The following is a 27,910-nucleotide window of genomic DNA, read 5'->3' as shown; positions in this document are numbered from 1 at the left end:
TATATTGGGGCATATAAAGTTTGCAAGTCCAATGGGCCTCTCTTTCCAGTGATGGCCGACTAGGCCATCTTTCGATACATATGCAGCTAGAGACATGGAGCCTCTTTAACCACAGCATCTCGTTTCCCTCCACCTAGGTTCTTTAGGCTCTCCCACCTTTATGGCATGAAACACCACTCTGGAGAATCAGTTCTCAACTACAGGGAGGAAATGTATTCAGTTCTGAGAAAATGTCAGTCAACATTCCTAACCAATGTGGTTGCTTAGGAAAATTAAATTTTGTGTTATTAAATATGGTGAGCCCTGGCTTAAAGTCCCTTCTGGTTATCAGTCAATGCTCACAGAGAAACATGTTTGATATTTATTGACTCCAATTCTCATTGGTATGACTAGATGCCCAGCCAACTGAAGAAAAACCAATCCACAAGTGCAACCTCTGCAAGAGACTCTCGCATAAAAAGAATAGCTCAATCGCATCTTAAGTCTATAAATGTTTGGGAAGACAAGAAAACAAAGCAGTAAGCAACAGAAAGGAGGTAAAGGGACAGTGAGTGTGGGGACAAGGAGTCAGACACAGGTAAGTATACGGAGGAGACTGGAAAAGTGGGGCAATCCTATAACAATATACAACATAAAAGCATAGATAAGAAAAAGAGAACCAAACCTAAAGACAAGAGTAGAGTTCCAAAGGTAACATTCAAAAAACTGACCTGATGTGGTCAGTCTGTCTTATATACACAATCAACATGGTGATGCATGGCGTAAGCCCTACATTTGGGAGGTAGAGATAGAAAGGAGGATAAAGAGTTTAAGTCTAGCCTCCGCTAGACACTGAATTTCCAGCCAGCATGGGTTATGAGACCCTGAAACTAACAAACAAAATGTCACTCAAATGAAAGTCTAATTTTTTAAAAAACATTTTCATTAAAAGTACCTCTAGTTCTGTATGTATATTCAGTAAGCCACCCCACCCTATCCCAAGCCCGAATCTCTGCTTCTCTCCAACTGAGGAAGAAGCATGTACCTAGAGCATTTTAATACCAAGCTTCCCAAAGGCCAGAGTTTAAGAAAGCATGATAGATGACTCAATCCCAGGGTTCTATGAGCCATTTTCTCAGTTGCTACCAGAAGGACAGCAAGGATGGGAAATAGCTGAATTTCATGGTATACAAGTAAACCTGAATAAGGTAGCTCACAGTCCCCAAACTAGTTTGATATAAAAATGGTTTGAGGACAGTAATGTCAATGAAAATGGCCACACACTACCCTGTGCCTGTCTTGGAGCCAGAGATTCTACACTGTGAAGGATGAGCCACAGGCCACTCCATTAGGGAAATAACTCTTTATTATTTTCTTCAAAATATACATCTTGCATAAAGTTTTCTAACAGTACAAAAATAAATATTTTGAAAAGTACAAATGTCATTATAATCGTTTCTGGAGACATCTGCTGGGGAGGTTTCAAATGTATCTTGCAGAAGCCTTCCTTATTTGCATACATGCACATTCATACCTCACAGAAATGCTTTGCTTTTCTGTCTCTTAACATTCCATTTTCTATATAATTATAAACATATGACCTATATAATTTAATATATTTAAGCATTCAACAGCTATATAATACTCCACAGCATGGATGTAACAATTCATTTAGTTGTTTTCCTCTCAACATTTAAGTTTCACTAATACAAAGCTTTTGTGAACATACATCTCATGCATTTGTTTGACCATTTCTGTCCGAGTATTATGTGTTACTATCAGTATGACATCTGCATTTGCGGATAGCAAGATAGTACTGATCAGAGGAACAGGTAATAGTGGTCAGAGCAACCCACAGTTACATAACTAAGACCCCAAATGTCATATGCAGCCCCATGGACCAGAGGAAGGATCCAGTCAGGAAATAGAAGGCTAAGGACCAGCCAGAAAGGTCCTAGCTCCTGATTTCCTTGTGAAGAAATCCACACAATCACCTGCTGGAGTGAGGCAGCTGAAAACTGCCAGTTCTTCTGCCCTCAAGCCAGTCAGAGGTTCCCATCTGCATCCCAGCCTGGACAGCCTGACTCTCACAACAGACCATCTGGAGAGGCCAGAATGAGATGCATGGAACACAAAGCAAAGAAACCGAGGCATGCGATTAATTCAGAAAGAGAAGGGGCAGGGCACGAAAGATGAGAACAAACAAACAAAACACAGATGGTTTACCTTCTGCATAATGTAGTGAGATGGCGCTGGACTTCATGGTGATCCCTCTGACCTGTTCATCTTCTCTGCTGTCCATATACCTTAACTAGAAAAGCACAACACGTGTACCTTTACTTTCCAGTGACTAAAATGCAACATTAAAATGGGCTTAGTTGGATTTCAACATACAAGCTATCCCGCTCTCAGTTTTTTAAGTGGTAAGATGTCACAAATGCACCCACACACTGCATCCCTAGACTGTTGCTCATCTACACCTCAGCCAGGAAGGATTCAATAGTTCAAGGAAATCTGCAAAGAGAGCTGGAGTTCTGTTCCTCATAATGCAGTCTTGTTTTCCTAGCCAGGTACTTGATGAGATCAAAAGAAACAGGGGGTCTTTTGAGGCATAAGGCCCAACTCTTTTCCAAAGTAACAGATTTTAAATGTGCATGGATTTTTTTTCCTTTTTAAAACAACGAGAGAGTAAAAAGTATCTACAATATCAAAACTCAGCAGATGGCTTTCCCAAAGCTTTACTGCTTACAGATAAAGTCCTACTTGGCACTACATCAATATTTCTCCTCATTATAAACTCTTAACTTCATGTAATCTCATGTCTTTCAATCAAAATCCTTGAAAATAACATGCTAATACTGACTGTCATGCTTTCTCATCCCACATGAATTCCTTGGTTTTCAGAAACACTTCCATTCCCACAGCTATTCTGAATAGCAAACTTTAAGACTTACACAATAGAAAATATACAGATGATAGATGGATCAAGTCACATTTTGGTGCTCAATATGAAGTTCCTAAGGCAACCATTTTGATGGATGTACTTCTGAGTCACTCATTATTACAAGATTCTCCTTCCTAAGCCTACCACATTTACTGATCCAGTCTACCAGTGATGGAAACAGGCAAATTCACTCTTTTAAAAGCAATGTGAGTGAGCTGATAAGAAGTTTGGATTGGGACTGGAGAGATGGCTCAGTGGTTAAAAGCACTGTCTGGTTCAATTTCCAGCACCCACATGGTGGCTCACAACCATTCATTAACTCCAGTTTCAGGAAATCTGTGCTGTCTTCTGACCTCTGCCAGCACTGTGTGTAGATCGTACAAAGACATGCTGACAGGCAAAAACATCCATATACATAAAGTTAAAATAAATTAATTAAAAAAAGATTTTGGGATTGTATCTCTTGCACACTGAATCATTAAATTTACACATCTTCAATGCTACCCAGATATTTGCACATTTTTTTCCTTCAAAGTAGTTGGACTTCCACAGTGAAATACTGCCTCGGTGTCTTCATGAGCTAGCTCAGCATTGTCTAAATCAGATGCAGTATTTCACTCTTTACAAATATTCTTTCCCAACGTTTACTGCCCTGACTTAGCTATCTGACATTCTTCTACCACTAGTATCCCATATAAAGCCCATCTTTCTACTGGTTACATTACAGGCTTCTTTTGGATAGGTGTTGTAAATAGTCTCTGATTATTACTTATCAGATAAATGTTTGTTTTTTTTTTCTAATTAAAAGCATTTCTTTGTTATTTTTTTCATTTTATGGCATACCTGGTAAAAAATGGAGTTGAATTAATCAACCTTTATATAGTAGATTTTTATCTTCTCAAGACATCTTCCCTTATGGTTGCAGAAGTAACACCTATTACAATTTTCTGAAAGCTTAAGCCTTTTGTAAAACTTAATAAATACAGGTGGTTTTTGTTTGGTATTGAGTACAGGCTGGCCCAATATTAGTTTCACATAACTAACTAGTTTCTCAAGATCCTTTATTGAAGTCATCTTTTCTCCACAGATCTGAAATGCCAGATCTATAATCAAGCAAGCTCTCACGTATGTATGTGTTTCCAGTTCATCAGCCAATTCCAACCCACCACATTACAGGCCATTCACAAGCCGCACCATCTTGTAAGACAAAACCACATCCCACTCTTGGGATTTTAAAATGACATATGATATATCCAATTTAATTAGGAAAAAAAAAAACTAAGACTTTTTTCCAATTTGCTAAATATATAAATCAGCTGAAACAACTAACAAGTTTTTAAATATTGAGTCTGCAAAACAGGAACACAGCATACCTTTCTTTTTTTTTTTTTTTTTTTTTTTTTTTTACTTTTTATTAGGTATTTTCCTCATTTACATTTCCAATGCCCAAAACTACAGCATACCTTTCTTATTTAAGTTTTCTTTAAAATAATTTTTGGTTAATTATATGGTAGATTTATAAATCTTTTGTCTACTTATGGCTGTGAATTTCTTTTCAATGACTTGTATATTCTGAATCATGCTTAATTCTTTACTTATAGTCTAACAGTTGATTTGCTAGTTTGGACCTTTTGGATCCCCTGGAACTGGAGTTACAGATGGTTATAAACCACCTGTGGGTGCTGTGACTTGAATCCAAGCCCTTTGCAAGAGCAACAAGCACTCTTAACCACTCAGCCAGCTGGGCACTGGTGGCGCACGCCTTTAGTCCCAGCACTTGGGAGGCAGAGGCAGGCAGATTTCTGAGTTCAAGGCCAGACTGGGCTTGAACAGAGTGAGTTCCAGAACTACACAGGGATACACAGAGAAACCCTGTCTCGAAAAACCAAACAAAAAAACAAAAACAAAAAACAACAAGAAAACAACAACAACAACAACAAAACTGAGCCAGCTCTCCAGCCACTTAGTTTTTACTTTTCTAGAGTCTATTAGTCTGTACTGGCTGGTTTTGTGTCAACTTGACACAAGCTGGAGCTATTACAGAATAAGGAGCTTCAGTTGGGGAAATGCCTCCATGAGATCCAGCTGTGGGGCATTTTCTCAATTAGTGATCAAGGGGAAAAGGCCCCTTGTGGGTGGGACCATCCCTGGGCTGGTAGTCTTGGTTCTATAAGAGAGCAGGCTGAGCAAGCCAGGGGAAGCAAGCCAGTAAGGAACATCCCTCCATGGCCTCTGCATCAGCTCCTGCTTTCTGACCTGCTTGAGTTTCAGTCCTGACTTCCTTGGTGATGAACAGCAGTATGGAAATATAAGCTGAATAAACCCTTTCCTCCCCAACTTGCTTCTTGGTCGTGATGTCTGTGTAGGAACAGAACCCCTAACTAAGACACGGTCAGTAGTCATTTCCTTTCCAAACTCACATTGTTTTTTGCCTTATTTTTATAACTATAATCTCCAAAACATTGTAAGAAGTTAAAATACAAACAGCACAGGGGTACAATAAAGAATCTTACGTATTTTTGAATAGCAAAGTTTTAATATTCGTAATTAATTCAATCTTTATTGTGACTTTGTAAAAAACAATAATAAAACATATAATATCTTCTAAACCTATTTGAGAAAGGGACATATTACAATATCTCAATAGTGTTAAATTTTATTGAATATTCCTTATATCTCTGAAATAATTTGTCCTTTAATCCATTCATATAGTCATATTCAATTCATTTATAAAGAACTATTGTTTTAAATAGTACTAATTTACAACAGTTTGCTAGTAAAGACTTTTTTTAAGTTTATTCATTTTATGTACATGAGTACACTGCAGCTCTCTTCAGACACACCAGAAGAAGGCATCAGATCCCATTACAGATGGTTGTGAGCCACCATGTGGTTGCTGGGAACTGAACTCAGAACCTCTGGAAGAGCGGTCAGTGTTCTTAACTCCTGAGCCACCTCTCCAGCCTTAGTAAAGACTTTTTAAAGATTGTATTTATATTTACTTTATGTAAGTGTTTTGCTTACATACATGTCTTGTACACCACATGTATAGTATCTACAGAACAGAAGTGTCACCTACCATGTGGATGCTGGGAACAGAACCCAGAACCCAGGTTTTCACAAGAGCATCAAGTACTCTTAAAAACTGAGCTGTATCAGCAACTCTTTTATCCCAGGCAGAAGTTGACATGAAATTCTCCTCTCCTGGTAACCCTGAAAAGACTTCATCATCTACTCCCAGGACTTGGTGGGCATGCCCTGTGATTGTCAGGTATGCCCTGTTGCTGGGTTTCTCTCCTCTACAGCTTTTACTGTCTCAGGTAGAACTAAAATTATTTGTTCTTTTACTACCATCTAGTTAAATTAGAACAGGCATGTTTAATTAAATATTTAAGCCATCAGGGCTGTTCTGTGAAAAAAATTTCCCAACCAATTCAATTTCTTAAATTATCACAATATTAAGTTTACTGGTATGAAGTTGATCATTGTATCCTAGTTCTTACATCTCTACAGCATTTCTCGTTCCTATTATCATCTATTTCTCATTCTTGATCTATCTTGCTGATATTATCAGTTCTATTCATCTTTAAGTCATTCAGTTAAAAGGTCTAGATATGTTCTACTTCATCTATTTCCTAAGTACAACGAGTGACAGCAAATGACATTAGCTGGTTAAGCACCAACTATGCCTCAACAATGGAAATTAAGAAGAAAAAGAAAAAAGGTTTTAGTCATAGTGATCACAAGTTGTTTACACTGTTGTAATTTTAATTAGCAAACTTTATAGTTTAAAACAATTTATGTCTATAGAAAATTTATTAAGTATAGCAGTTCTCACAAACACCCTCCCAACGGCTTCTCTTATTATTTACATCTTCATTACTGTGTGGTATGCTGCATTCTTACAACTGATGAACCAACAGTGATAGTTATTAAAGTCCAGTTCATATTAGGGCGATATTTTAAGTGTGCTATAAGTTTAAATTTGTTAATTGTTATCTTTGGCTTCACTAGTGCTTTCCCTAACACATCTGGTTTCTACCTCCCCTGGTCACAGTTTACTTCCTCTTACTTTGGTTGCTGTCATTCTGCCTTCTCAAGCTGCAGGAACAGGAGCACTTCATTACTGAGTCCAGCCTGCCAGATGGCCTCAAATTCCCAATCCTAACTTTTAAGTCTCCAGCATCCACTTTGTTGATTCAATTTTGTTTCTCTATTTTCCCATCTCATTATTCCTGATCAATCTTGTTGGTTACATACTAGGTCCATTAAAGAAAGAAATATCTCTTTATTTTGTTACTATGAAGAAAATTATTCTAAACTCTTTAAACTTACAGGTAGAACACATACTCTTCCTCTTAAAAGTTATGTGTGTGTGTGTGTGTGTGTGTGTGTGTGGGTGTGTGTGTGTGTGTATACGCATGCAAACCTAGCACAGAGGTCAGAGGAGAATTTGTAGGAGTGGTCTGCCTCAGTCTCCCCCACCACGTAGATCCCAAGAATTGAATGCAGGAGGACATAAGGCCCCACAGCAAGCACTTTTCCCTACTAGGCCATCTCACCAGCCCCTAAAGTAGTATCTTCAACATGATCCGCAGGCCTTTCTTTGGTTCTTAGCTTACTGAGGCAATCTTCAAGATCTTAGGTAACTGACACACTCTGTTGGTCTCTAGGCAAAAGCTCCTCTCAAACACGTACAACGCACAGAAACTGGTCTTTATCCTTCCCACTTTCCATCAGTAATGCCTTTTCTGCCTTGCCCTCAGACCATCCAACACATCCACCCGTGAAGACTTGCGATCATGGAACAGCTGACTTGCCACATGTCACTTCTGCATTTATACAATATGGGATTAATACAGCTGCAACAGAACGCAATATGGAAATGAGCTTTTCTCAACATCTATTTTATATTAACTTAATGGGTTGTCAGTCCCTTCTACATGCTTACATCACTAAAGGACAAAGCAAATGGATCATGATGTTACAGAGAGCTAATTAATACTCATCAAAATGCAATAAGCATTTGCCAAATCCAACAACATACCTTGCCCGCCAGGCGGCTGGAGATGATTCCATTACTGGATAGAAGACAATCAGCAAGAGTAGTTTTTCCTGTTAAACAACAGTGATCACAATACATTTGTTTAGAGGGGTTAGCATTCAATAATGCTGTATTATCTCCCTGTAGACCTCACCAATCTCACTTGAAAAGTTGTCAGATTAATTTTAAGCTCAGAAATTAAGATGAGACAGACTTTACAGAGTAAAACTTAGTAAGACTTCTAACTGATGGCGCAAACCACTATGAGATCAAAATACAAACCATCTCTTAAAATGTTTATATTTGTTACTATAATCTAGCTTTAAGAAATCAATCAAGACTATTATAACTTACCAACTTACCATTGGTATAACTTACCAATCCCACACAATTAATCAAACTTAGACTCTAAAAACTCAGAAAGCAAAAGGACAGCAATAGTGTTTAGCTCAGAAAGGCATTCTGGGTAAACCATCACCAGGAAACTACAACACGTGGTCTTCTGTCGTATTTACCTTTGTGTGACCCTGGCTGACATTAGCCAGTTAAACTGTTGCACTTATTTAATAAGAAAATGTGTTTTCCTGTTGTTGCCTGTGGAGGGCTACACTGCGGTAGCCAATGCAACCCAGTTAAAAACTAAACCTGAAATCTACTGTAAGAAATCTTTGCATAATCAGATACACATTTGCAGTTCCCTTTATTAGAATATTGCCAAAGTTAACACAATTTCAAGCATCATAAACAGGCACTCGTGTTTAAAGAACGATATGGGCATATTCAATTTCCACAGTTGAGTGGGCCTAACAAGTGTTGGATTTTCTCTACAATACAGCTTTTTGTAGTCTGTATGTATATAATCTGTGGAATCTGTATAATAGTATAAACCAGAGACTAATCAATGGGACCTCTAAAGAGCTTAAATAATGTGTTAGTATAAAATCATAGAAGGTCACTTTTCTGCTATGCAACAGAGCAGAATTCATTCTAAGCATGGCAAACATACATCCATTAGAATGTACCACCAAAAGGGAGACTTTGCATGATTAGGCAAGGCTGAATTCCTTGGTCAACAATGTTTGATGTTTGATATATTACACACTAGTCAATCTGCTATTTAATTCTCAGAGGGAAAAAAAAAGAATAAAGAAAGAAACAAAGTAAAACCTTTGGCTAGATCTTATGTCCTCCAAACATGCACACATGTACCCATGGGCAGGCTAGGACTTTATTTGTATATAAACTCAGTGTCAGCTGGGTCTTCTACAAGTGACCCACCCTCTCTCCTTGTCTTCAGAGCTCATGTTAATGACAAGAGTCACCAAGCCTCTTTCCTGCCTTTTAACCCAGCCAAGCACCTTTCCCAGTCTAATCTCATCTACAATTGGAGGACTTTGCCCTTGCTATATTTTTCCTAATGACTCCCAACACACTAATAAAACTGCTAATGACCATTTCACTATTATTTCACCACTGGCAGAGATTCTCCTTATCCTCCTCTTACATGGGCTACACACTGACCCTCAAACATAAAGTAATTTGAAAAGACCTCAGAGCTCCGGATGTCTAACCAGAGCGAGAGAGCTTGATCCTGTCTTAGAGCCACACAGGAATGGTGAGGTCTGTGACAGGACCCTGCCTGTGTCTTCCTCGCCTTTAAAACACTAAGGAGCTTTGGCTTCAACAGGACTCTAAATGCTGAGCTGCTGCTATGAGAAGAAAGAGTTTCAAATGAAGAGTAGTCTCAGGAAAAAGCAGACAGCTGAACCCCACCTTAGACACACGCGCTTCCTTCTGCCTGTCTCCACACCTCCATTTGTACTGCTTATCTCCCCCTATCACCTACAGCCCCTCAAGGGGCACGTCTAACAATTCTTTTTTATTTTTTGGTTTTTCGAGACAGGGTTTCTCTGTGTAGCCCTGGCTGTCCTGGCACTCACTTTGTAGACCAGGCTGGCCTCGAACTCAGAAATCCGCCTGCCTCTGCCTCCCGAGTGCTGGGATTAAAGGCGTGCGCCACCACGCCCGGCTCTAACAATTCTTTTTAACCACTTTGCTACCCAATCCTCCAGGTCTCAAAACTCTCATTCGCCCCACCCCCACCCCATCTCATCATGATGCCCCGATTCCTCCCTAAAGCCTCTCTGGCTGGACAGGTTGGCCTCATAAATGTCTCGGTCCTGACAAATCTAAAAAAGCACTGCCAACTTAGCAAATGCTCAGAATAAGATGAATTAAATAGAATTTATAGAAGACATATTCTACCAAGACCACAGACATTTTACCATCTCAAGAAACGTTTCCATATTTTAACAAAAATCCAAATTCAAAAGCATTGCCTGACATACTGGGCAGACCACCAATCACCCGTTAATCCATTTATTTCAAACTTTCTACAGCATGCTTCTCTGACATGACACAACACACAACTCCTTAGCAAGCATCACTCTCACCGCTCCAATGAAACAGAGACATTTCCTCTTTGTTAATAAAACCCAATTCTAAAAGCCTTACCGTGATCAACATGAGCCAGAACACAGATATTCCTAATGTTGGCGGTGTTCTTCTGAAGTCGAATCATCTTATCAACACCACTGAGCACCATGGTTATTTCCTGGGACTAAACATTAAATGCAAATTAAAAATGGTACAAAATCTAGTGTGTGGGGGGGAGTGGTGGTGTGCACAACAGCGAAAACCAAATGGACAAACTGAGAGGGAGATGCTGATGCTGACAAGTCGCCTCAGATTCCTTAACTGAGAATCCAATGAATGTTTAGCCACATCTATTTCCTTCTGGCCCTGAGGGGATATAGTCCTTTAGGCCCATGTTCCATGGTAAAGTCCACACATCCTGCTGACAGTACTTGTGGGGTGAGCTGGGAGTTTCCAGATCTGCCATGCGATGAATCACGCAGTTGGGAGCCAGGTACAGAGACGCCCGGCTAAGTCACACACACACACACACACACACACACACACACACCAGAGACAGTCAGTCAGCCTCTCTCTCTCTCTCTCACACACACACACACACACACACACACACACACACCCTGCCCTTCCCTACTTCGGTCCTTCCAAAAGTCTGCCTTTCTGCCAAGCTTGCTGGCTTTTATCAGACATGAGAACTTCGGCCCTGTGACTGCACTGAGTGTCCTTAAGTTTTTGGATCACGTGCCTAGGAACACACCAGGTGCACGACACACCTTCTACCCCTCTCTCCAATTAAAAGAAGCAAATCGAGGTCTGCATGCCCTTCCTCCGCTTGGGTTCCTGGAGTCCCTGCCGCTGAGGGTACCGGGTCCCTATAAAGTGCAGCCGCTCGGGACACTCCTCGCCCAGCCCAATCGACATGACCCCCCGGGTCTCCGTCACCGTCTGGTCGCCGGCGTCCCTAGCAAGTCCCCCCACTTACCGGCTCCACGCCGCACCTCACCCACGCTCCTAAGACTCCAGGAGTAGCTCAGACCGGAAGTCGCAGGAGCCGGGGGGCGGGGCCTGTGGGCCTGTGACCTCTGACCCGCGCGCGTCAAGAACGCCACCGGAAGCTACGTCGTTTCCCTTCAACTTGGAGTTCCGCGGTCGCCTTGACGACGGCGGACGCTGTAGCTGCTCTGAAGTGTGCCAGCCGAAGCCTGCGGAGGAGGACGCTGGAGCGCAGAGCATGAGGAACTGGTGTCTGTGCCAGATTTGCACCTGCGGGTAAGAAACGTCCGCCCGGTGTGGCGTCCGCAGAGCCGCGAGCCCCGTTGACACCTCGCGGCGCACACCCCCTAAGGACTCCCTTGCCTGAACCGGAGGAGACCCCTACCCCACCCTGCGACCTTATGCTCTGCTAAATGCTCCCCATTTCCTCTGCTTGGCTGTCTCCTGGGCAAAACTTATTTTCTTTGCATTCCCCGAGGCTTCCCATCCAGAGATTTAAGCTAAAAACAGTTCAGATCAGCTAAGAAGTATGAGCAAATATGGCTGGTAAGCGATGGAGTCACCCACCAATTCTATTGGTTAACTTAAAAGAACAGTATCCATGGTATTTCGTTTGCCATCCAGAGCCTTCCATCCTCTAAACTTTATTTTTATTCCTGCCAAGGCAACATTTTCCTGAGGCCTTTCAGACAGACAAAAATGACAATAATCCTCACCGTAAACCTCAGGTTTGGTTTGTAAGTCCTGCCTAACAACCTTACATCACCAGTAAACACATTCTTCTCTATCCTCAAGTTTACTGTTTACCCAGGGATTAGATCACCTTTGATAAGTAAATATGAGTAACTGAGTAACGCCAAGTCCTTTGTATTTTTAATCCCCTTCTAAGGGCAACCACCTACAACACATACTGATTGAGAGCAGTTTCTCAGCCCCTTTTGTAGTAAACATTGTTTGTATGTTTGAACAGATGCAAACATAACTTTTAAGGCTTGAATCTGCAAAATCTTGTATGTAAGAAAAAAAATGTATTTGAAATTGAATTTATCTACAAACTAAGTTATTTTCCCATCCACCCACCAGGAAAATCATTATACTAGGGACTTTCCATTCTTCAAAAATAATATCACTACCCACAGAGCTGGGGGGACTGCCAATATAAGAGGAATCCCTAATCCTTAAGATTTGAAGCGTGGCTAATAACTTCTGCCGAAATGTCCCTTGCAAACACTTAGTTGCAGCAAGAGCACTGCCTTAGCTGCTTTCAGTTTTATAACGGAGGCACAAGAATCTTTGACAAAATGGGTAGTTACTATGACATACATAGTTCCACTCAGCCAGTGGTTTTTAAACTTTGGCTACCTACATGGGTCATTGTCTCAAAATGGGGCAAAGATTCTTCACCATCATCCCTCCCCATACCACCTCTCATCTTTTGCCTCCTGTCCTGTTGGAAGGAAAGAGGGAAGATCTGTCCATATTCATTTGTTGATGAAGACTATCTGTTAGGTACATTTGCACCACTGTGGTAGCACTGTGGTAAAAACAGCAGAGGAGAGGAGGTCTGTTTGGGCATACAGTTTGAGAGGGTGCAGTCCCTGGCAGTCAGGCATGGTGGGGTTCTTGTTCATGTAACACGAAGCAAGACTATTTACATGCTGGCAGACCAGGAGGTAGAAAGCCTGTGGAATCAAGACCAGGCTCTAATCTTCCAAGGGCTGCTGTTTACAACTTACTTCCAGGTAGAGGCCAGCTTCCAAAAGCCTTCCAGAGTGTTTCCATCAGCTGGAAAGCATAGGTTCAAAATATGTGAACATCTCAGATTCAAACCATGATGCCATCTTTTCTCTCTTATGGAACTAAAATTTAATTCCTTTGATTTTCCATTAGGGACGCCTGATCTCATCATTTCTGTGAGCTGGTTTGTTTGTTTGTTTGTTTGTTTGTTTTTTCAAAAAGACAGAGAAGTTTAACAAGTGTAAACAGTTATGACTGGCAACAAAAATATAAAGCAGAAGGGAGATTGCACATGTTAGACTAGGAGGATTTTGCTTTCTTTTATAATTTCTCTGCACTGTTATATCTTATACTTGTCCACAATCTTAGGTAAGTTATACTGTGAATGCATTGCTTTTGTGGACAATAAAAACACTGACAAATTCTAAAGTTTTGACTTGTGTTTTGTTAATCAACGCAGCTCTATCAGACTTTTATATGTACATGACCCATGTACTCTGCTCCTGGATTTTCCAAGTATCTTGGACCCTGCATAGGAAAAAAATCACTTCAGCACTTTCCACCACCTCCTTTGCAGCAGACATTGCTGAGTCTCATGAGTCTTCTGACTTTAGAGTTTCCTAGACATGGAAGAATAGAGGAGCTGTCTAACCAGGATGCTGCACAACAACTCCCAAATCCAATCTGTCTTGGCCTCTACTGTATTCTGTGTCCCACAAAAAAATAAATAATAAAAATGGACTCTGCTCTGCCTCCTTCCTTTAGTACCTATCCTATGATTCAAAGTAACATGTTACTATCTGTTGTAAGTGAAACCTAAGCAGAAAACCTGTTTGCCATGCATCTAGGAAGCTCACCTTCTAGCTTTCCTGCTTCAGTAGCATAAGAAGTAGCTAAACTCTTATGAGCCAACTCAGTTTGCTATGCAAGGCTTCACTATGATTTATCGTTTTCATAAACACCAGTGCAGAGGGGGAAAGCTGCTCGAAGGTTCAGAAGGTGTGTTAAAGTCACTGGGGACCTGTTAAACATGCAATGACCATACAAGATGTTTTAAAGGGAAATAATGTTTCAGCTTATTTGTTTGTACAGACGGCATCGCTGTCCACATGGAACCACAAGGGTTTATGAACATTCTGACGTATCTTGCCCCACGACGGAGTATTTGGAAAAATATCCAAAATATGGCGATGTTCTTCCACCTCAGAGTCTTAAACCAAAGCAAGGATTTCAAGCACACCATGGTAAAATGGAAGGAGTAACCACATTTAAGTAAATATTGAGAAACTGTTTCCTTATTTTTGTCCAACTCCTCTGGTATTAATAAGGTTTTCTTACTATTTAAATTTAGCTAGCTATTTGACTCAAGTTTAACTAATTTAAGAAACAAGAAATTAGTTCACTACTTGAGAAAAGCAGAAAAATAAATATTAAGTTACATTGGCAAAGAGAAGAAAAGAGAAAACAAAAAGTTGTATTGACTTTTTTAGTTAACTAAAATAGCTCATGTTTATGTACTTTGCACTGTTACGATTGTGTAGAAGAATGCCTCTGCTTCCTAATTTGTGTGTGTGTGTCTCTTTGTATGTGTGTGGGCATGTAAATATGTGTGTGTTCTAGTTTTTGCATCTGTTTGGTATCTAATACTTTGCTTGCCATGGCAATTTTAAAAGCATACAGATTTAATTTTATCATGATCCTATTTGAAATAATTTAAACTATCATTAGGCATAGACCTAATTCCTTCCATAATTACTGCATAGATTATCAAACCCTGCTTGCTTCTCTACTTTATCTTCCCTGTTTGGAATCCTCCCTCCCTCTTTCCCTGGATATTACTCATCTAATCTATAAACATCAGCTAAATATTTTCCTTTGTCAATATCGTCTCTGCCATCCCACGTTTTTTGTTTAGCTTTTGTGGTCAGGTAAACTTCCCTCTTATAACTTCTGACATACCTTCCTAGTGTTATTGGATTCATCTTAGTGCTCTCCACCTGCAGGGTGAAAAATCCATTGTTTTCAGAAAGCTTGTACAATATCCACTACCTAGAGTAGGTGCCCAACATTCCTAAAAGCAGGAGCTTAGTACTTAATATGAGTCATTCATGATGACTCATATTAACTAGAAAATAGAAGGGTGGTTTATCTGCAGTATAAAGAATAAGTATCATTCCATATTGCATGTTTCTATAATACAGGAAGAAACTGTTGTGAACTTGTATAAAACTTTATCTTAATAAGATAATTGTAGCTCCGTTAGATGACTGTCAAAATTGACAGTATGTATCTTTAACTCTATGATGTACATTGTGTGATTGTCCATCTTTAAAAGGAAGCTAGGTAATAGACAGGTTAACTAAGTTACCCAAGGTTATGCAGCTACTAAATGACAAAGCCAAGATTTGGATTCAGGCAATCCAACTAGCCTTGGATCTCTGGTTTTCCCCATTCCATGGGACTGTCTTAGCCCCAGAAGTACCACCTCCATCATAATAATGGAATATAATATACAAGATGGCTAGATTATCATTTCATTCCCATCCATTGTCAGGGCTTCTGAGAGATCCAAAATCTTAGAAAGACTCACATCTTTCTGAGCCATAATTGGTGATCAATTAGACAATAAGCAGGAAGATATTGTGACTTTCATAGGAGGAAACTATGCCTTAGTACATGTAGGAGAATGTGGCTTTTGGAAAAGTGACTACAAAGCTAATATTGACAAATTTTTTAGCTCAAAAATTTTCACTTCAGATTTCTTTCTATATTAGATTTAAAAATCCACCTACTTGAGAATTTTATTCACTTAAGATCAAATTGAAGAGCTGTTATTTCAGTTTTTAAAAACTAGGATTTTCACATTTTAACTTGTCATTGAATAGAACCTCATAAAAGAATTCAATTGTTTATTTCAAATAATCAACTAGTACCATTTTAATATCTCCTTAGATTGTTCATTTAAGACAAAATTGAAGATTTCAGTGCTGAAATAATCAAAACAGAAGAACCAGTAGGCTGTGTTTCACATATATACATGTATATATTTCAGGTCAGATTATCGCCCTTATGAAATAGTCAAGCAGCCTCGCCACCTACCTGAAGAATATAAACCCAAACAGGGGAAAATTGATCTTGGTACTACCTACAAGCGAGATTTTAATCCTTACAAAGTACAGCCTTTGATAAAAGTCCGGCCTGTGGAAAGACAACAAGTTAAAAAAGGAAAGTTGGACACTGTCCCAACTTATAAAGGTAACCTGTCATTGTAAAAGCAAAAGGGTTCCAAACCTAAAAATGCCATCTTTGACCTTTACAAAAAAAATTGTCATCTTGTATTGTCATACTTAGCCACAGTGGTTAGAAAAGAACATTTTGTTGTTGTTGTTGATCAAAACAATATTGCTAGCAAAACCCAGTTACAGACAAACAAAACTGGCTCATGGGAGTTCGGAGCCCTAGACTCTTCTCCAAATGTGCCCCCTAAGTTGTCTGTATCTCAAAGCATATGGAAAGCAAAGGACATCACTGAGCAAAGATATATATTACACTTGTCACTTTGTCACAGTTGGTATTGTCCTTTCACCCTGTCCTTCCTATAATGAGTTGAAACCCAGCTGAGAGTGTTGGAGTTGTTGAAAAGAAAAAACAGCAACTGTCTTCTTGATTCAAATTACAGACCAACCTGCAAAACTATGGAATTAGTAGATTGTCAACTGACATACCATTTTTATACTCTGAAGCAGGGTTCTCAGCCTTCCAGTGCTTCCATCCTGTAATGTTCCTCATGTTGTGGGACCAAATCATGACCTCTAACCAAAAACTTATTTCTGTTGCTATGTCATAATTGTAATTTTGCTACTGTTAGGAATCGTAATGTAAGTAGTTTTGGAGATAGAAGTTTGTCAAAGGGGTCGCAGATTGGAGGATAAAGCTCTGATCTATGAGCAGATTATTCTCAGAACAGGTCTTCACAATAAAATAAACATGCCCATCCCCTGACAGACAGGGCCAGGACAACTGACGGGGTCTCCTCCTCCAAGCCTTACTTGCAGCAGGACAGGAGTGAGAACTTTCCCTTAACACACTTAAAAACGTGAGCACTGGCAATTTCATGGCCTATCTTTTTAATTTTTTTCACCAAATCCCTATATGATTTAAATATTTTAAAAAACTTACTCATGGAAGTCTTCATTTACAAACAGACCATCTTGACATGAACTATCCTCTTTCCTTCCCTTAGTAACACAGTTGAACATCAGGCTTATATTCTTTCCACTGGTTATGTGAAATAGCTGAGTGGGTGTTTTCAAATATAAAACCTTTTGCCAAAGCAATGGCATCTATAGTTAGGTAATAGCTAATGACTATTTTAAAGACTTTTAACAGTAAACAGATAAGTAAAGTGCAAGGTACCAATATCCTGGGATCTTATGGGGAAGTTAGGAATAATTTTTTTTCTGATTTTGAAAAACAGTACAACCACGGCTATAGAACTGACGAATTATAAAGATTATGAATGTTAAGTAAGTATAATCAAATACAGCAAAACAAATTACTGAAATACTGATATGCATAAAAGATAATCTTGACATAAAAGATAGTAAAAATGACTTTGCTTTGACATTTATACAACCATTGTAATTTTCCATGTAATATATTATACTAAAGACAGTAATATTGATATCCCTTGATGCTGTGTGCATTTATGTAATACACACAGATACATATTATAGTATTCCAGGTTTTCACGCATGAAACAACAGCCTCAAGTGTACTTAAGTTTGTATGATTGCAATTCTGTGTGTATCCGTCTGAATACCTTCATAAGAGCAGGCATCTATACAGTCTAAGAGGAGAGGAGAGAGGGAAGACAGAAATAGAATATTGTAAAGGTTGGAGTCTACAAAACCCCAGGTACATGGTTTGTTTCTTTGTGAACTTGCACTGTTTGATGGATGTGGTGAGCAGAGAGACTGAGCCAAATATTCCCACCAAACACCCATGAAGTTTATTTGGGAGTAGATGCTTAGTAGATAAAGCCCCACGAGAAAGAATATGCCACACCTAAATCATGTCCTCCAGATATTTAAACACAGGGCATGGCTGTGTCTACCTAGCTCAGCTCCTAATTGGATTGAGGGGATATCCACTACACCCTACCTGCCAAATATCTGAGGGAACAAAATTTCTCCTACTAAAAATGGACTTAGTTTCTGTCATTCCTTTCAAACACAATGTCTAGTGAATAGTAAAACATGGGACCTATGGAAAAATCAGGAAAATCTGAAGTGATAAACAGATGAGAAACTACCAAAATTTGTAATAGAATCATTTTACAGATTTAAGTTCCAAATAGATAAACACAAAGGAAACTGCATCTAGACAAATGTCATTTTTAAAAGGTAAAGAATTCTTAAAGATGATGGGAAAAACATCTCTGGAATGAGGATTAAACCAGACGTTTTGTTGGAACCAATGGAATAGAGATCTTGTAGCACACAGCCACAAATAGTATGTATATATCAAGCTCCTATCCTCAAGTTCCAGGAATTTATTCAGAAAAGGAGGCAGAAAGATTTTAAGAGCCAAAAGGGTGGATGACTCCAAGGAAACAAGTCTTTCAGACACAACAGGGCTGGTTCACATATGAACCAACAGACTGTGATAGCATGCAGAGGGCCAACAAATCCCTGCATGGTAAAGGGGAAAGGGGAACAAAAGTTCCCCCCTTAACTAAGAAGTTCTTTGCAGTTGATACCTGCTTACAGAAGAAAAACAACCGATGTTCTCCAATTGAGTGATGCAGGATATATCCTCCCAGGCAGGATTCAGACTCAGGAGAAATTAATCCTCTGTGTGTGTGTGTGCTAATTATGGCTTGGTAGGTTTTTGCAGTTTTTTTTGATAGAACACATAGTTGGATGGGTGGGAAGGTGGGGACAATTTGGGAGGACTTGGGGGAGGGAAAATTATGTGATCAACCATAGTGTATAAAAGTAAGTTTTTCAAATAATTTTTAAAATGTCACAAGAAGGTATTTAAAGATACTGAATCTCAAACTTTCATAAGTAATGAAATGGTCTTCAAAATTTGACAGAGATTGTTACAAACAAAAACTGAGATATTTCATTAGCAGCACAGCAGCACCACATTGTGTTAAAGGAAGGTTTGTAGTTAGAGGAAAATAATTCAGATAGATGAATGGAATTGGAATTCAGAAATGAATAAAATAAAATGTACAAATAGAAGCTAAGGAAAAGGAAGATTCTGTAGGAGGACCAGTGGTCTTGATTAATCTAGACTCCTGAGATCTTTCAAACACTGTACCACCAAACAGACAGCATACATCAGCTAATATGAGGCCTCTAACACACATACAGTAGAGGACTTACAGGTCTGTGTTCATTTAGAGATGAAGCACCTAACCCTCAAGAGACTGGAGGCCCCAGGGAACTTAAAGGTCAGATGGGGTTGGGGTAGGGTTGGGGCATCCACATGGAGATGGGGTGGGGTGGGGAGCAGTTAGAGGATATATGGGGAGTGGTGGGGAATGGAATGTGGAATGTAAAATATGAATTACAAACAAGAGAAATATGTAAATAAAATTAATATCAATTTTATAAAGTCATGGTATGTTTTCAAACAAATATGAGATTGAAATATGTTATAACAGTAGTATTAAAGAAAACTGTTGTTCAAGAAGTGTTCAAGACAGCAACATACTTGAGCCAAGAAGATCCCATAATGAGTGAAATTAAGCATTTTTATTTTAAAATGCAGAAAGACTTAGTTAATTATAATAAAACGGAATAATAAAAAACCTGTACTAATCCAATAGGATGTAGGGACTAGGTAGTATGGAATGGGGAAAGAACGTAAGAGGGAAAGCAATAGTGATATACTCAACTGAAGCCCAGCTGGATCACTGGCCCATTAAATAGAATTTAGAGTGATTCTTCATACATTAACAAGAAATTTTCAAAAATTCACAATTTGTGTAAGTTATAAATTCTTGACATAAAATTATAAATCTTTGAAATTTTAAAATTATAAATTTTTTGAAAAACAATATACTAAAATCAACTCAAATACATTTCAAATAGATATCTGCTAGACAAACTGAATTTGTAGAATTACAGGTATAGTTTAAAATGATAAAGATCATCTAGGATTTCCAACTTGTGAATAAGATGCAAAAAACTGAAGAAAGTGTTCTCAACGAAACAAGGAAAAGCTAGCTAGGTAGGTAATATATAGAATCAAAAATATCCATAAGTCCCTTAGAAAGCTGAGATCACAAGTTCACTAACAGAACGAAAGCATGAGATTACTGCAGGAGAGGCATCAGTGCAAAGTGTTGCAGCTTGGAGACAGGAGAAAGGAAACAAGAAGCAAAACAGAGCTTCTTACCATGAAAGGAGGAGCTGTCCCTGGGAGTAAGCACTAGAGATCTACCATAAAGGGACAGGAGCATTGCAAGCTGTGCCCATGCAACTCAGGGTAGATGAAGCTGGAGAAAACAACAGATGCCTGCCCCTATACACAGGGCAACACCATCTCACTTGAGATGGAATAACATCAATCCTCTATTGGGAAAAGGCAGGATATGGAGATACACATTTCCTGAATTATAAAGGAAGAGATAATAAGAAACTTCCTAGATAATCAGCCACCAACCTGAACAGAGAAATAATACCAAAGCCATTTAGAGTTGCTGGTCTACTAAAAGTAAGCATGGCAATAAAGAGACCCAAACTTAACTATGGATTGAACCAAATCACACTCTGGCAAATGAACATGGATTAATTTCTGAATATACATATTATAGATATAAGTATCTATCGTACATATGATGTCTAGTTTTCAAATTATAAAAATGGGGGGAAATGAGAAGGGAAGAAGAAGAAGTGGGGGAGGGAGGGGGCCTTGCGATGAAACCAAAGGAAAAACCCAATCAGAAAGGAGCTAGATATTGGCTCTACCAAGGAATCAAAAACTTATGACTGATGGTTGGAAACATTAAGTGGAAAAATTAGCCAAGAGATAGAAGCTACAAAAAGGAGAATGTAATAACTACAGAAAATAACAGAGATTTTTAGGTGTTTGAATAGATAATAGTACACACATGGGGAGGAGCAGCAGGCTTAAGATACATCAGTATAAAGCAAATGTATGGAGACAAAAAAAGCCCAAAGCACAAAGTCCACCAACCACATTGAACCCTTAGTGAAAATATCCTTCATAAAGTATTTTTCAGACAAGTGAAAAGAATTATCAGTAAATATCATATGAAGTTTTAAGAGAAATTCTTCAGGTAAATGCAATATGAAGCAACAGAAACTAGGCCTTTATAAAGAGAAAAATGTCCTCAGAAATAGATGCTATAGAACACTTTGAAGTGGGCCTAACATACATGTACTTGGAACATCAGAAAATAAAATAGGAAAGAAAACAAAAGAATTACCTAAAAATTTAATAGGATTTTTTTCCCCGAAAATGGGTGATATCAAAATATGGACCTGGAAAACTTTAAAAACCCAAGCAGGTTACATTTATAATTTAAAATTATGAAATATACAGACTGCTTAATGTGAAAAACACTTTATGAAGCCAGGCATGGTGCCATATACCTACAATCCTGGTACTTGGCAAGTAGAAGCAGAAGGAATCAAAAGGTAAAGGCATCTTTATCTATACAGGGAGTTGAGGGTCAGCCTGGGCTACATGAAACCTTGTCTCAAAAACAACAAAAAAGATACATTAAACAAAGAAGCAAATTAAAAACAAGAGTGAGGACTAGGACCATTGAAACCAGAAGATCATGGAGTTACATCTTGAAAATGTTGAAGGCTAGGACACAGATGAAATCCACCAAGCACACTGAACCATTAGTGAAACTACCTTAAAAGTCGTTTTCAGTCAAGTGAAAAGACTCATCAGTAAATGTCATGTGAAGTTTCAAGAGAAAAACTTTCAGCAAGTAGAGTATGAAATAAAGAGTCCTCAGAAATAGATGCAATGACAATATAGTGTTTTTCTAGAGCAAAAATTCTATCAACGTTGACTGTTTTTAAAAACCAATTATAAAAGTACAAAGTAGAAAAGGTTAGAATTGGAAATGTGCTGTACCTTAGTTGTTTGTTACTCCTCAGCCATGTGGTGTGTAATAATTTAGTCAACAGTAGAATGCTTTTACAACCATTGTTCACTAAAATCATATCATCTAGTGAGATCAGACTCTGGAACACCGGTGCTCCCATAGTGAAAGAACGATAAATATGCATGTCTTTATCTCAGTATGTCCCCATTGTTGAGGTGCAAAACTATGCAACTCAGAACAATATTACTCAAAAGTGGACTATGATTTGTTAAAATTTTGTATTGTAAACTTTAAAGAAATATTAAACAAATTGACCTGCAAGCCATCTCCAGCCCCCCCGACCCATTTTCTTCTTATGACTATTACACTCCCATTCTTCTTCATACTACCTATTCTTGCTACCTATTTATACTTCTGCATTCTTGCAACACTGATAGAATTTAGCATTTTCAGTAGGCAGTATACATTTAGAAACTTGTGTTTAAGCTTCAAAGCCTAAGACATTTCTTATCTGGCTATTACAGAAAAACATTTGTCAACACCTGCTCTGTGACAATTCTATTACCAAGTTTGGAAACTTAAAAAGAAGTTGTATGCGTTGTACTTTACACTACCTTATCTTTCCCCCTCCATATTCTTGTTTCATTTTTGAAAGCCCAAGTTTCTCTGATATTGAGAAATACTTTGTTCTATTCATCCACATATTCACCTAAAATCAGCAGTTTGTCTCTTAGTCACATTGGCAGCAAAGACTCTCCTAGTATGACCGTGTCTTCACTAACATCTCTCATTTCCTTGTAGTTACTAGGAAATAGTGCTATAATTGTAATCTGTAGTTTCTGAAGAACAGATTCCTTCATGGTAGCTCAAGAAAAAGATTCATGAGAATTGGAAATGAAAAGTTGTCAGGTTCAGAGGGAGCTGGAGGGGAGTGCTTTAGCTAATGAGCACATGATTTCACTCATACTCATACTACCTATTCTTCATACTACTTATTCTTGCTACCATAGCATTTCTGTTGCTATCATACTGAATGGCTTCCTCCAGTTCCTTATTTCTTCATTTCTATACAAGTCTGCAAGAATACAGCTTCCATCAGCCATCAATCTGAATACTACCTCATGCCTTTCTATAATGTTCTTCATCTGGTACTTGGTTTTCAACCTTAGAGTCACAAGATTGGTCTAGTTCATCATGTCTTGCCATGTGGCTTATAGGATTCTGATAACTTAAAGGCCGACTGCTTCTTGGCTGGGTTTCCACTCACACTAAACATCAGTAGCTTAATAATTTAGTCTAAAACTCAGCAGGAATATATAAGAATGAGGACAGTTTTTCTTCACAGCCAGTAGCCACAGGGTAAACATTTAAGGTTTAGCTATTCCAGTTGTCATTCCCTTGACTTTGGTTCACTTTCTATTGTCTTACCATATACAAACTTGCTTTTTAATAAATTAATATTTGGTATTTAGAATCCTTTTGGAGATGCAGTGAATTTTATACTTCTCAGCTTACTACATTAGTATGTAAAATAACTGTCTTTTATAAACTCACTTTAGGTGTTTTTAAAGTACATTCGTGTGGTGAAGTAAATTTTACCATAATACTCAGCTTACTACTTTTCTGTCTAGAAATAGACAACATAAAGAAGCCTTACTGAAATAGAAACACTTCAAATTTTCATCAATGGCTTAAGTAAGCTGCAGATATTGGGCTTCTAACTCTCAAATTATGGCTATGATATTCATTTCTAAATTGCACATACAGTTTTGAATACACTGTTTGGCTTCCTGGTCTTTAGGTGGTCCTGTATCTCTCAGGAATTCCTTAAAGCCCAATAATCCATGGAGTCTTTATTTTTGACCAGAATAGCATTGAAACTTGAAAGTTCAAATTGAGCAACTGGTGTAAATAGTCTTTAGGACTTTTATTTTTTATTTTAAGAGATTCCAAAGGCCACCTCTGTGAGTTGTAAGATACTTTAAAAGTTAATCAATTGACTTCCTCCTCTTCAAGGTTCTTATTGTAAGCCCTGAATTTTATAGCTGTCCTTAATATTTTGTGAGTTACAGTCAAAATCCTAGCCAGTACATTTTATACTGTCTTTGCCTACAACATAGTCTTTTTAGCTTTCTATCCACAGGCAGGCACCCATGTTCCATATGCCCTTGTATGTAATCAGATGAATCTGAAAGTAGAAAATGATGAACCAAAGAAAACCAATATGAGGAAAACCTCATACTTGATCCTAGTGTCTGTGGTTCTAAAGAGATCAGAAGATGCTTGGCAATGAGAGAAATTAGTCAGGATATTCTGAAGATAGTTTTTTTCCTCAGTATTTTAAAATATTTTGTTTGTTCTGATTTTCAAGATGATTATAGATCTTGGGATATTCAGAAATGTGAACTGTGTAAACCAGAGCAAGCTTACCATCCCCCAGATGTGAAATTCGGAAACTCAACTACATTTCAGGATGACTATGTTCCCCAGGAGATAAAGCCCAGGCAAAGCTTTAAGCCCTGCTCTGTGGTCAAGTGTTCTGTAGGCCCTTTTAATGGTGATACAAGTCATCGTCGAGATTATGTACCTCATCAGCTAGAAGTCAAGTTTGCAAGGCCAAAAGAAATTTATAAGCCTACTGACCAGCCTTTTGAGGATCTCACCACTCACCGGAATGACTTTCAGGGTCTTGCTGGTGAAACTGCAAAAATCTGCAGACCTGCCTATACCAGAGTGATCCAAAACATTCAGTTTAAAGGAAGCACTGAATTCCGTGACAGTTTCCAACCATGGGAAATCCCACCACCCAAAGTCAAGAAAGTGGCAGAGTATGTGCCTCCTTCAGGGAGCATGCAGTTAAACAGCACCAGCCACCTCGACTATGTTCCCTACCAGGCCAGCCGCGTAGTTGCCATTAGACCAGTTTCTCACAGAAGGCAAAGCAATTTTCCTTTCCAAGGAAAAAGCACCATGAAGGAAGATTTTCCAGCATGGGAAACTTGTCGTCAAGGACTTATTAAGCAGCAGCAACAAATTCCCAACCCATCTGGAAAATTTGAGGGTTTGAGCACTTTCAGATCTCACTTTGTGCCACATGAATTGATTCCAACAGAGAGCTGCAAACCTTTAAATGAAGCTCTTAAGAGTTCAGTTCCACTTGATGATGTCACCATGTATTCTATACAGTTCATACCGAAGAAACAGGAAATCTGCCCAGCTAGCTATCCTTCTCCTCCTGGTTATATATTTGAAAATACAAATTCCCAAGGACATAAATTCTTTCGCAAGATTATTCCTGCAGTGAAGGCCTTTTAGTAATCAATGTTTAAAAGAAAGCTAATGAGATTTTTGATTTTTAAAGAGAAACCCCAACTTTTATAGTAAAAATATGAGAGCTATACAATTTCATTTTTAGCTTTTTGAACAAGTTGGAACATAAAGATCAGGATTGATAAATCCATATTTTTTGAACCAAGATGGTCCTGTTTAGCACAGGCTACCCTGAAACTTGCAGTCCTCCTGTGTCAGTCTTCTGATCCAAGATTATTCTTTAACAGGCATTTCTGAAGGCTAAATGATGGGTACGCCCATTTACACATGCTGTCTCTTTGTTTGTCCTCAGTCTGGTGTCACCCCATTTTACACTTATGCAACTATACAGCTCCTCTCATCATCATTTATCAAGTATATTGGGACTGTCTAGAAAAAAATTGAAGATAAGCTATAAATTGCACTTTTCAAAAATATCCAGGTTTAACTCATTGATTGATTGATTCATTCATCTTCAGTACATCTACAGAGCATAGGACAAGTCAAGTTTTGGTTGGTGATGTCAGATACTACTGTTCTGTTTCTTGCCCTGTTCAAAATAGCAAGAGACATTGTGGCTTGAAGAGGAGATGTCCTATAGGATGGGAATCAGAGGACCAGAGTTCAAGTACTGATATCTTTGGTTTATATTTGAGCCACTGAAAGCAATCTCTTGCATACACATGTCTGTAGCTCATCTGTTAAAGAATATTGATTCTGCCTACCTCACAAAAGTTTGTTGGTAGTATCAAATTGTATAATACATTTAAATGCATAAAGTACAAACATAAGGGGCTATTAAACACTCAGATAACTTTTTGTACTTTTTCATTTTCAAATAAGGATAGTTACAAACTTAATACTCATTACTTGGTCCCCATACAGCAAGGACTGTAAAATAACCTAATTTGCTTTGACTTTATGAATAATTTGTGTTTGTAAGAGGCATCTGCCCACTATAGCTTCATAAACACCCTGTAAGTTATAGCAGAAAATAGAGAACCTAGATTAAGTACTTGGATGTGAATGGCTGTATTTTCAAAAGGAAAAATATTTGCTTAAAAAGTTGTGGGAAGACTTCCAGTTCTGACAAAATCTTCAGGATAAACCTAGGTATGTGTTCATTCAGTGGCCACATCCAGAAACATTGTTCATTTATGAGGTCTATAACTACCTTGTTCATAACTGAAAGTATAAAGTGCAAAGAAGGACGGGGAACAGATACCAGTAAAGGACCTGGAAATAGCATACTATACTTACAAATGTTGAATGCTTCAAATGAGTGTTTTAATAAATGATCATGTATGGAAAATAAGATTGACTTCAATTTAAAATGAATTGTAATGTTTCACAGTTTAAGAATATTACTAAGAGTGAATTAAAAACATGTAATAACTAATTTTAATTAATTTTAATTAATTTAAAGCAATTCTCCATATTTGCATTTATTATAAAAAGATAAATGAAAAATTATGTTTTATGTATAATCTGATTAATAAAATGTATTGATTTTCATGAAGTCATTTCTATATCATTTTATTTGAGATAAACTTCTAAGTAAATTCCTATCTAGATATACCTATACATGATTAGATGAAAACTATTTTAAAAATAGAAAATACCATTATAATAATCAAATTAAGAATTTGGTCATACTTCACCATTCTCACCATTTTGGCCATGTTACAATGTTTAATATTCAAATCTCCCATAGTCTGATGGGATTGGTCTCCTCTCTGAACAATGGTCACTCTTAAGACATCTACTGGCATTTTTTGAAACAGTTTTCCTTAAACTAAGAACACATAACATACTGTCTTGTCTCAGTGTAACCTAATATAATAGGTATGAGAATAGGGTTTGGAACAGAGCATAGCATAAGACATTCAACTGGGAGTTCAGAATCATCTTTCTTAAGGAATGTTGGCTGAGCTGAATACTGAAAGATAAATAGGAGGAAATAAGGGTGAAGAAAAGTGGGAAGAACCAAAAACAACTTGGAGAGGGAAAGGTTTATTTTATCTATCATCTTATAGTCCATCATGAAAGGAATTCAGAGAAGAAACTCAACTCAAGATGAGACCTTGGGAACAGAAATTGAAGCAGAAGCCACAAGGGGACCATAACTTATGTGCTCCCATTGGCTTATTCAACATGCTCTCTTATGCAACCTGGAACTATAGCCTTAGGAGAAGCACTTCCCATAGTATACTAAACCCTCCCACATCAATCATTAATCAAGACTGCTCACAGATATATACCTATGGGCCAATCTGATGGAGGCATTTCCTCCACTGAGATTCCCTCTTCCTCTGACTTTTGTTTATAAAAAAGTTTGGGTTAAATTGATTAAAAAAAAAAAAAA

At 38.2% G+C, this 27,910-nt stretch overlaps 2 protein-coding genes across 6 annotated transcripts in view; one reads left to right on the top strand and one right to left on the bottom strand.

The window, feature by feature from the left end:
- The window catches only part of Efl1 (elongation factor like GTPase 1), a 125,101-nt gene extending 113,635 nt beyond the window's left edge, over positions 1-11,466 (bottom strand). The window contains exons 1-4 of the mRNA XM_021166823.2: positions 11,386-11,466; positions 10,482-10,587; positions 7,971-8,038; positions 2,206-2,290 (exon numbers count right to left, since the gene is read on the bottom strand). Of these exons, the coding sequence (XP_021022482.1) occupies positions 2,206-2,290; positions 7,971-8,038; positions 10,482-10,572 (244 nt within the window). The 5' untranslated portion in view covers positions 10,573-10,587; positions 11,386-11,466. The remainder of the gene's footprint in view (positions 1-2,205; positions 2,291-7,970; positions 8,039-10,481; positions 10,588-11,385) is intronic.
- Positions 11,467-11,540: 74 nt separating this feature from the next.
- On the top strand, positions 11,541-26,330 carry Saxo2 (stabilizer of axonemal microtubules 2). 5 transcript variants are annotated; one of them, XM_029479151.1, is made up of 3 exons: positions 11,542-11,672; positions 14,226-14,405; positions 16,186-18,311. In XM_029479151.1, the coding sequence occupies exons 1-3, from the start codon at positions 11,635-11,637 to the stop codon at positions 16,403-16,405; spliced, it is 438 nt and encodes a 145-aa protein (XP_029335011.1). In that variant the 5' UTR covers positions 11,542-11,634; the 3' UTR covers positions 16,406-18,311. The 5 variants fall into 5 exon arrangements, 2 of the variants coding, with proteins under 2 accessions (XP_029335011.1, XP_029335010.1); XR_003837104.1 differs by lacking the exon at positions 16,186-18,311 and adding an exon at positions 24,608-26,330 and having other exon boundaries at positions 11,568-11,672; XR_003837105.1 differs by lacking the exon at positions 16,186-18,311 and adding an exon at positions 24,608-26,330 and having other exon boundaries at positions 11,568-11,672; positions 14,209-14,405.
- The last annotated feature ends 1,580 nt before the right edge of the window (positions 26,331-27,910 follow it).

The sequence above is a fragment of the Mus caroli genome, chromosome 7 (genome assembly GCF_900094665.2).
Source record: "Mus caroli chromosome 7, CAROLI_EIJ_v1.1, whole genome shotgun sequence".
NCBI classification, from domain to species: Eukaryota; Metazoa; Chordata; class Mammalia; order Rodentia; family Muridae; genus Mus; species Mus caroli.
The sequence above is the reverse complement of the archived record's forward strand: the minus strand, read 5'-3'. Positions and strand labels throughout refer to the sequence as shown.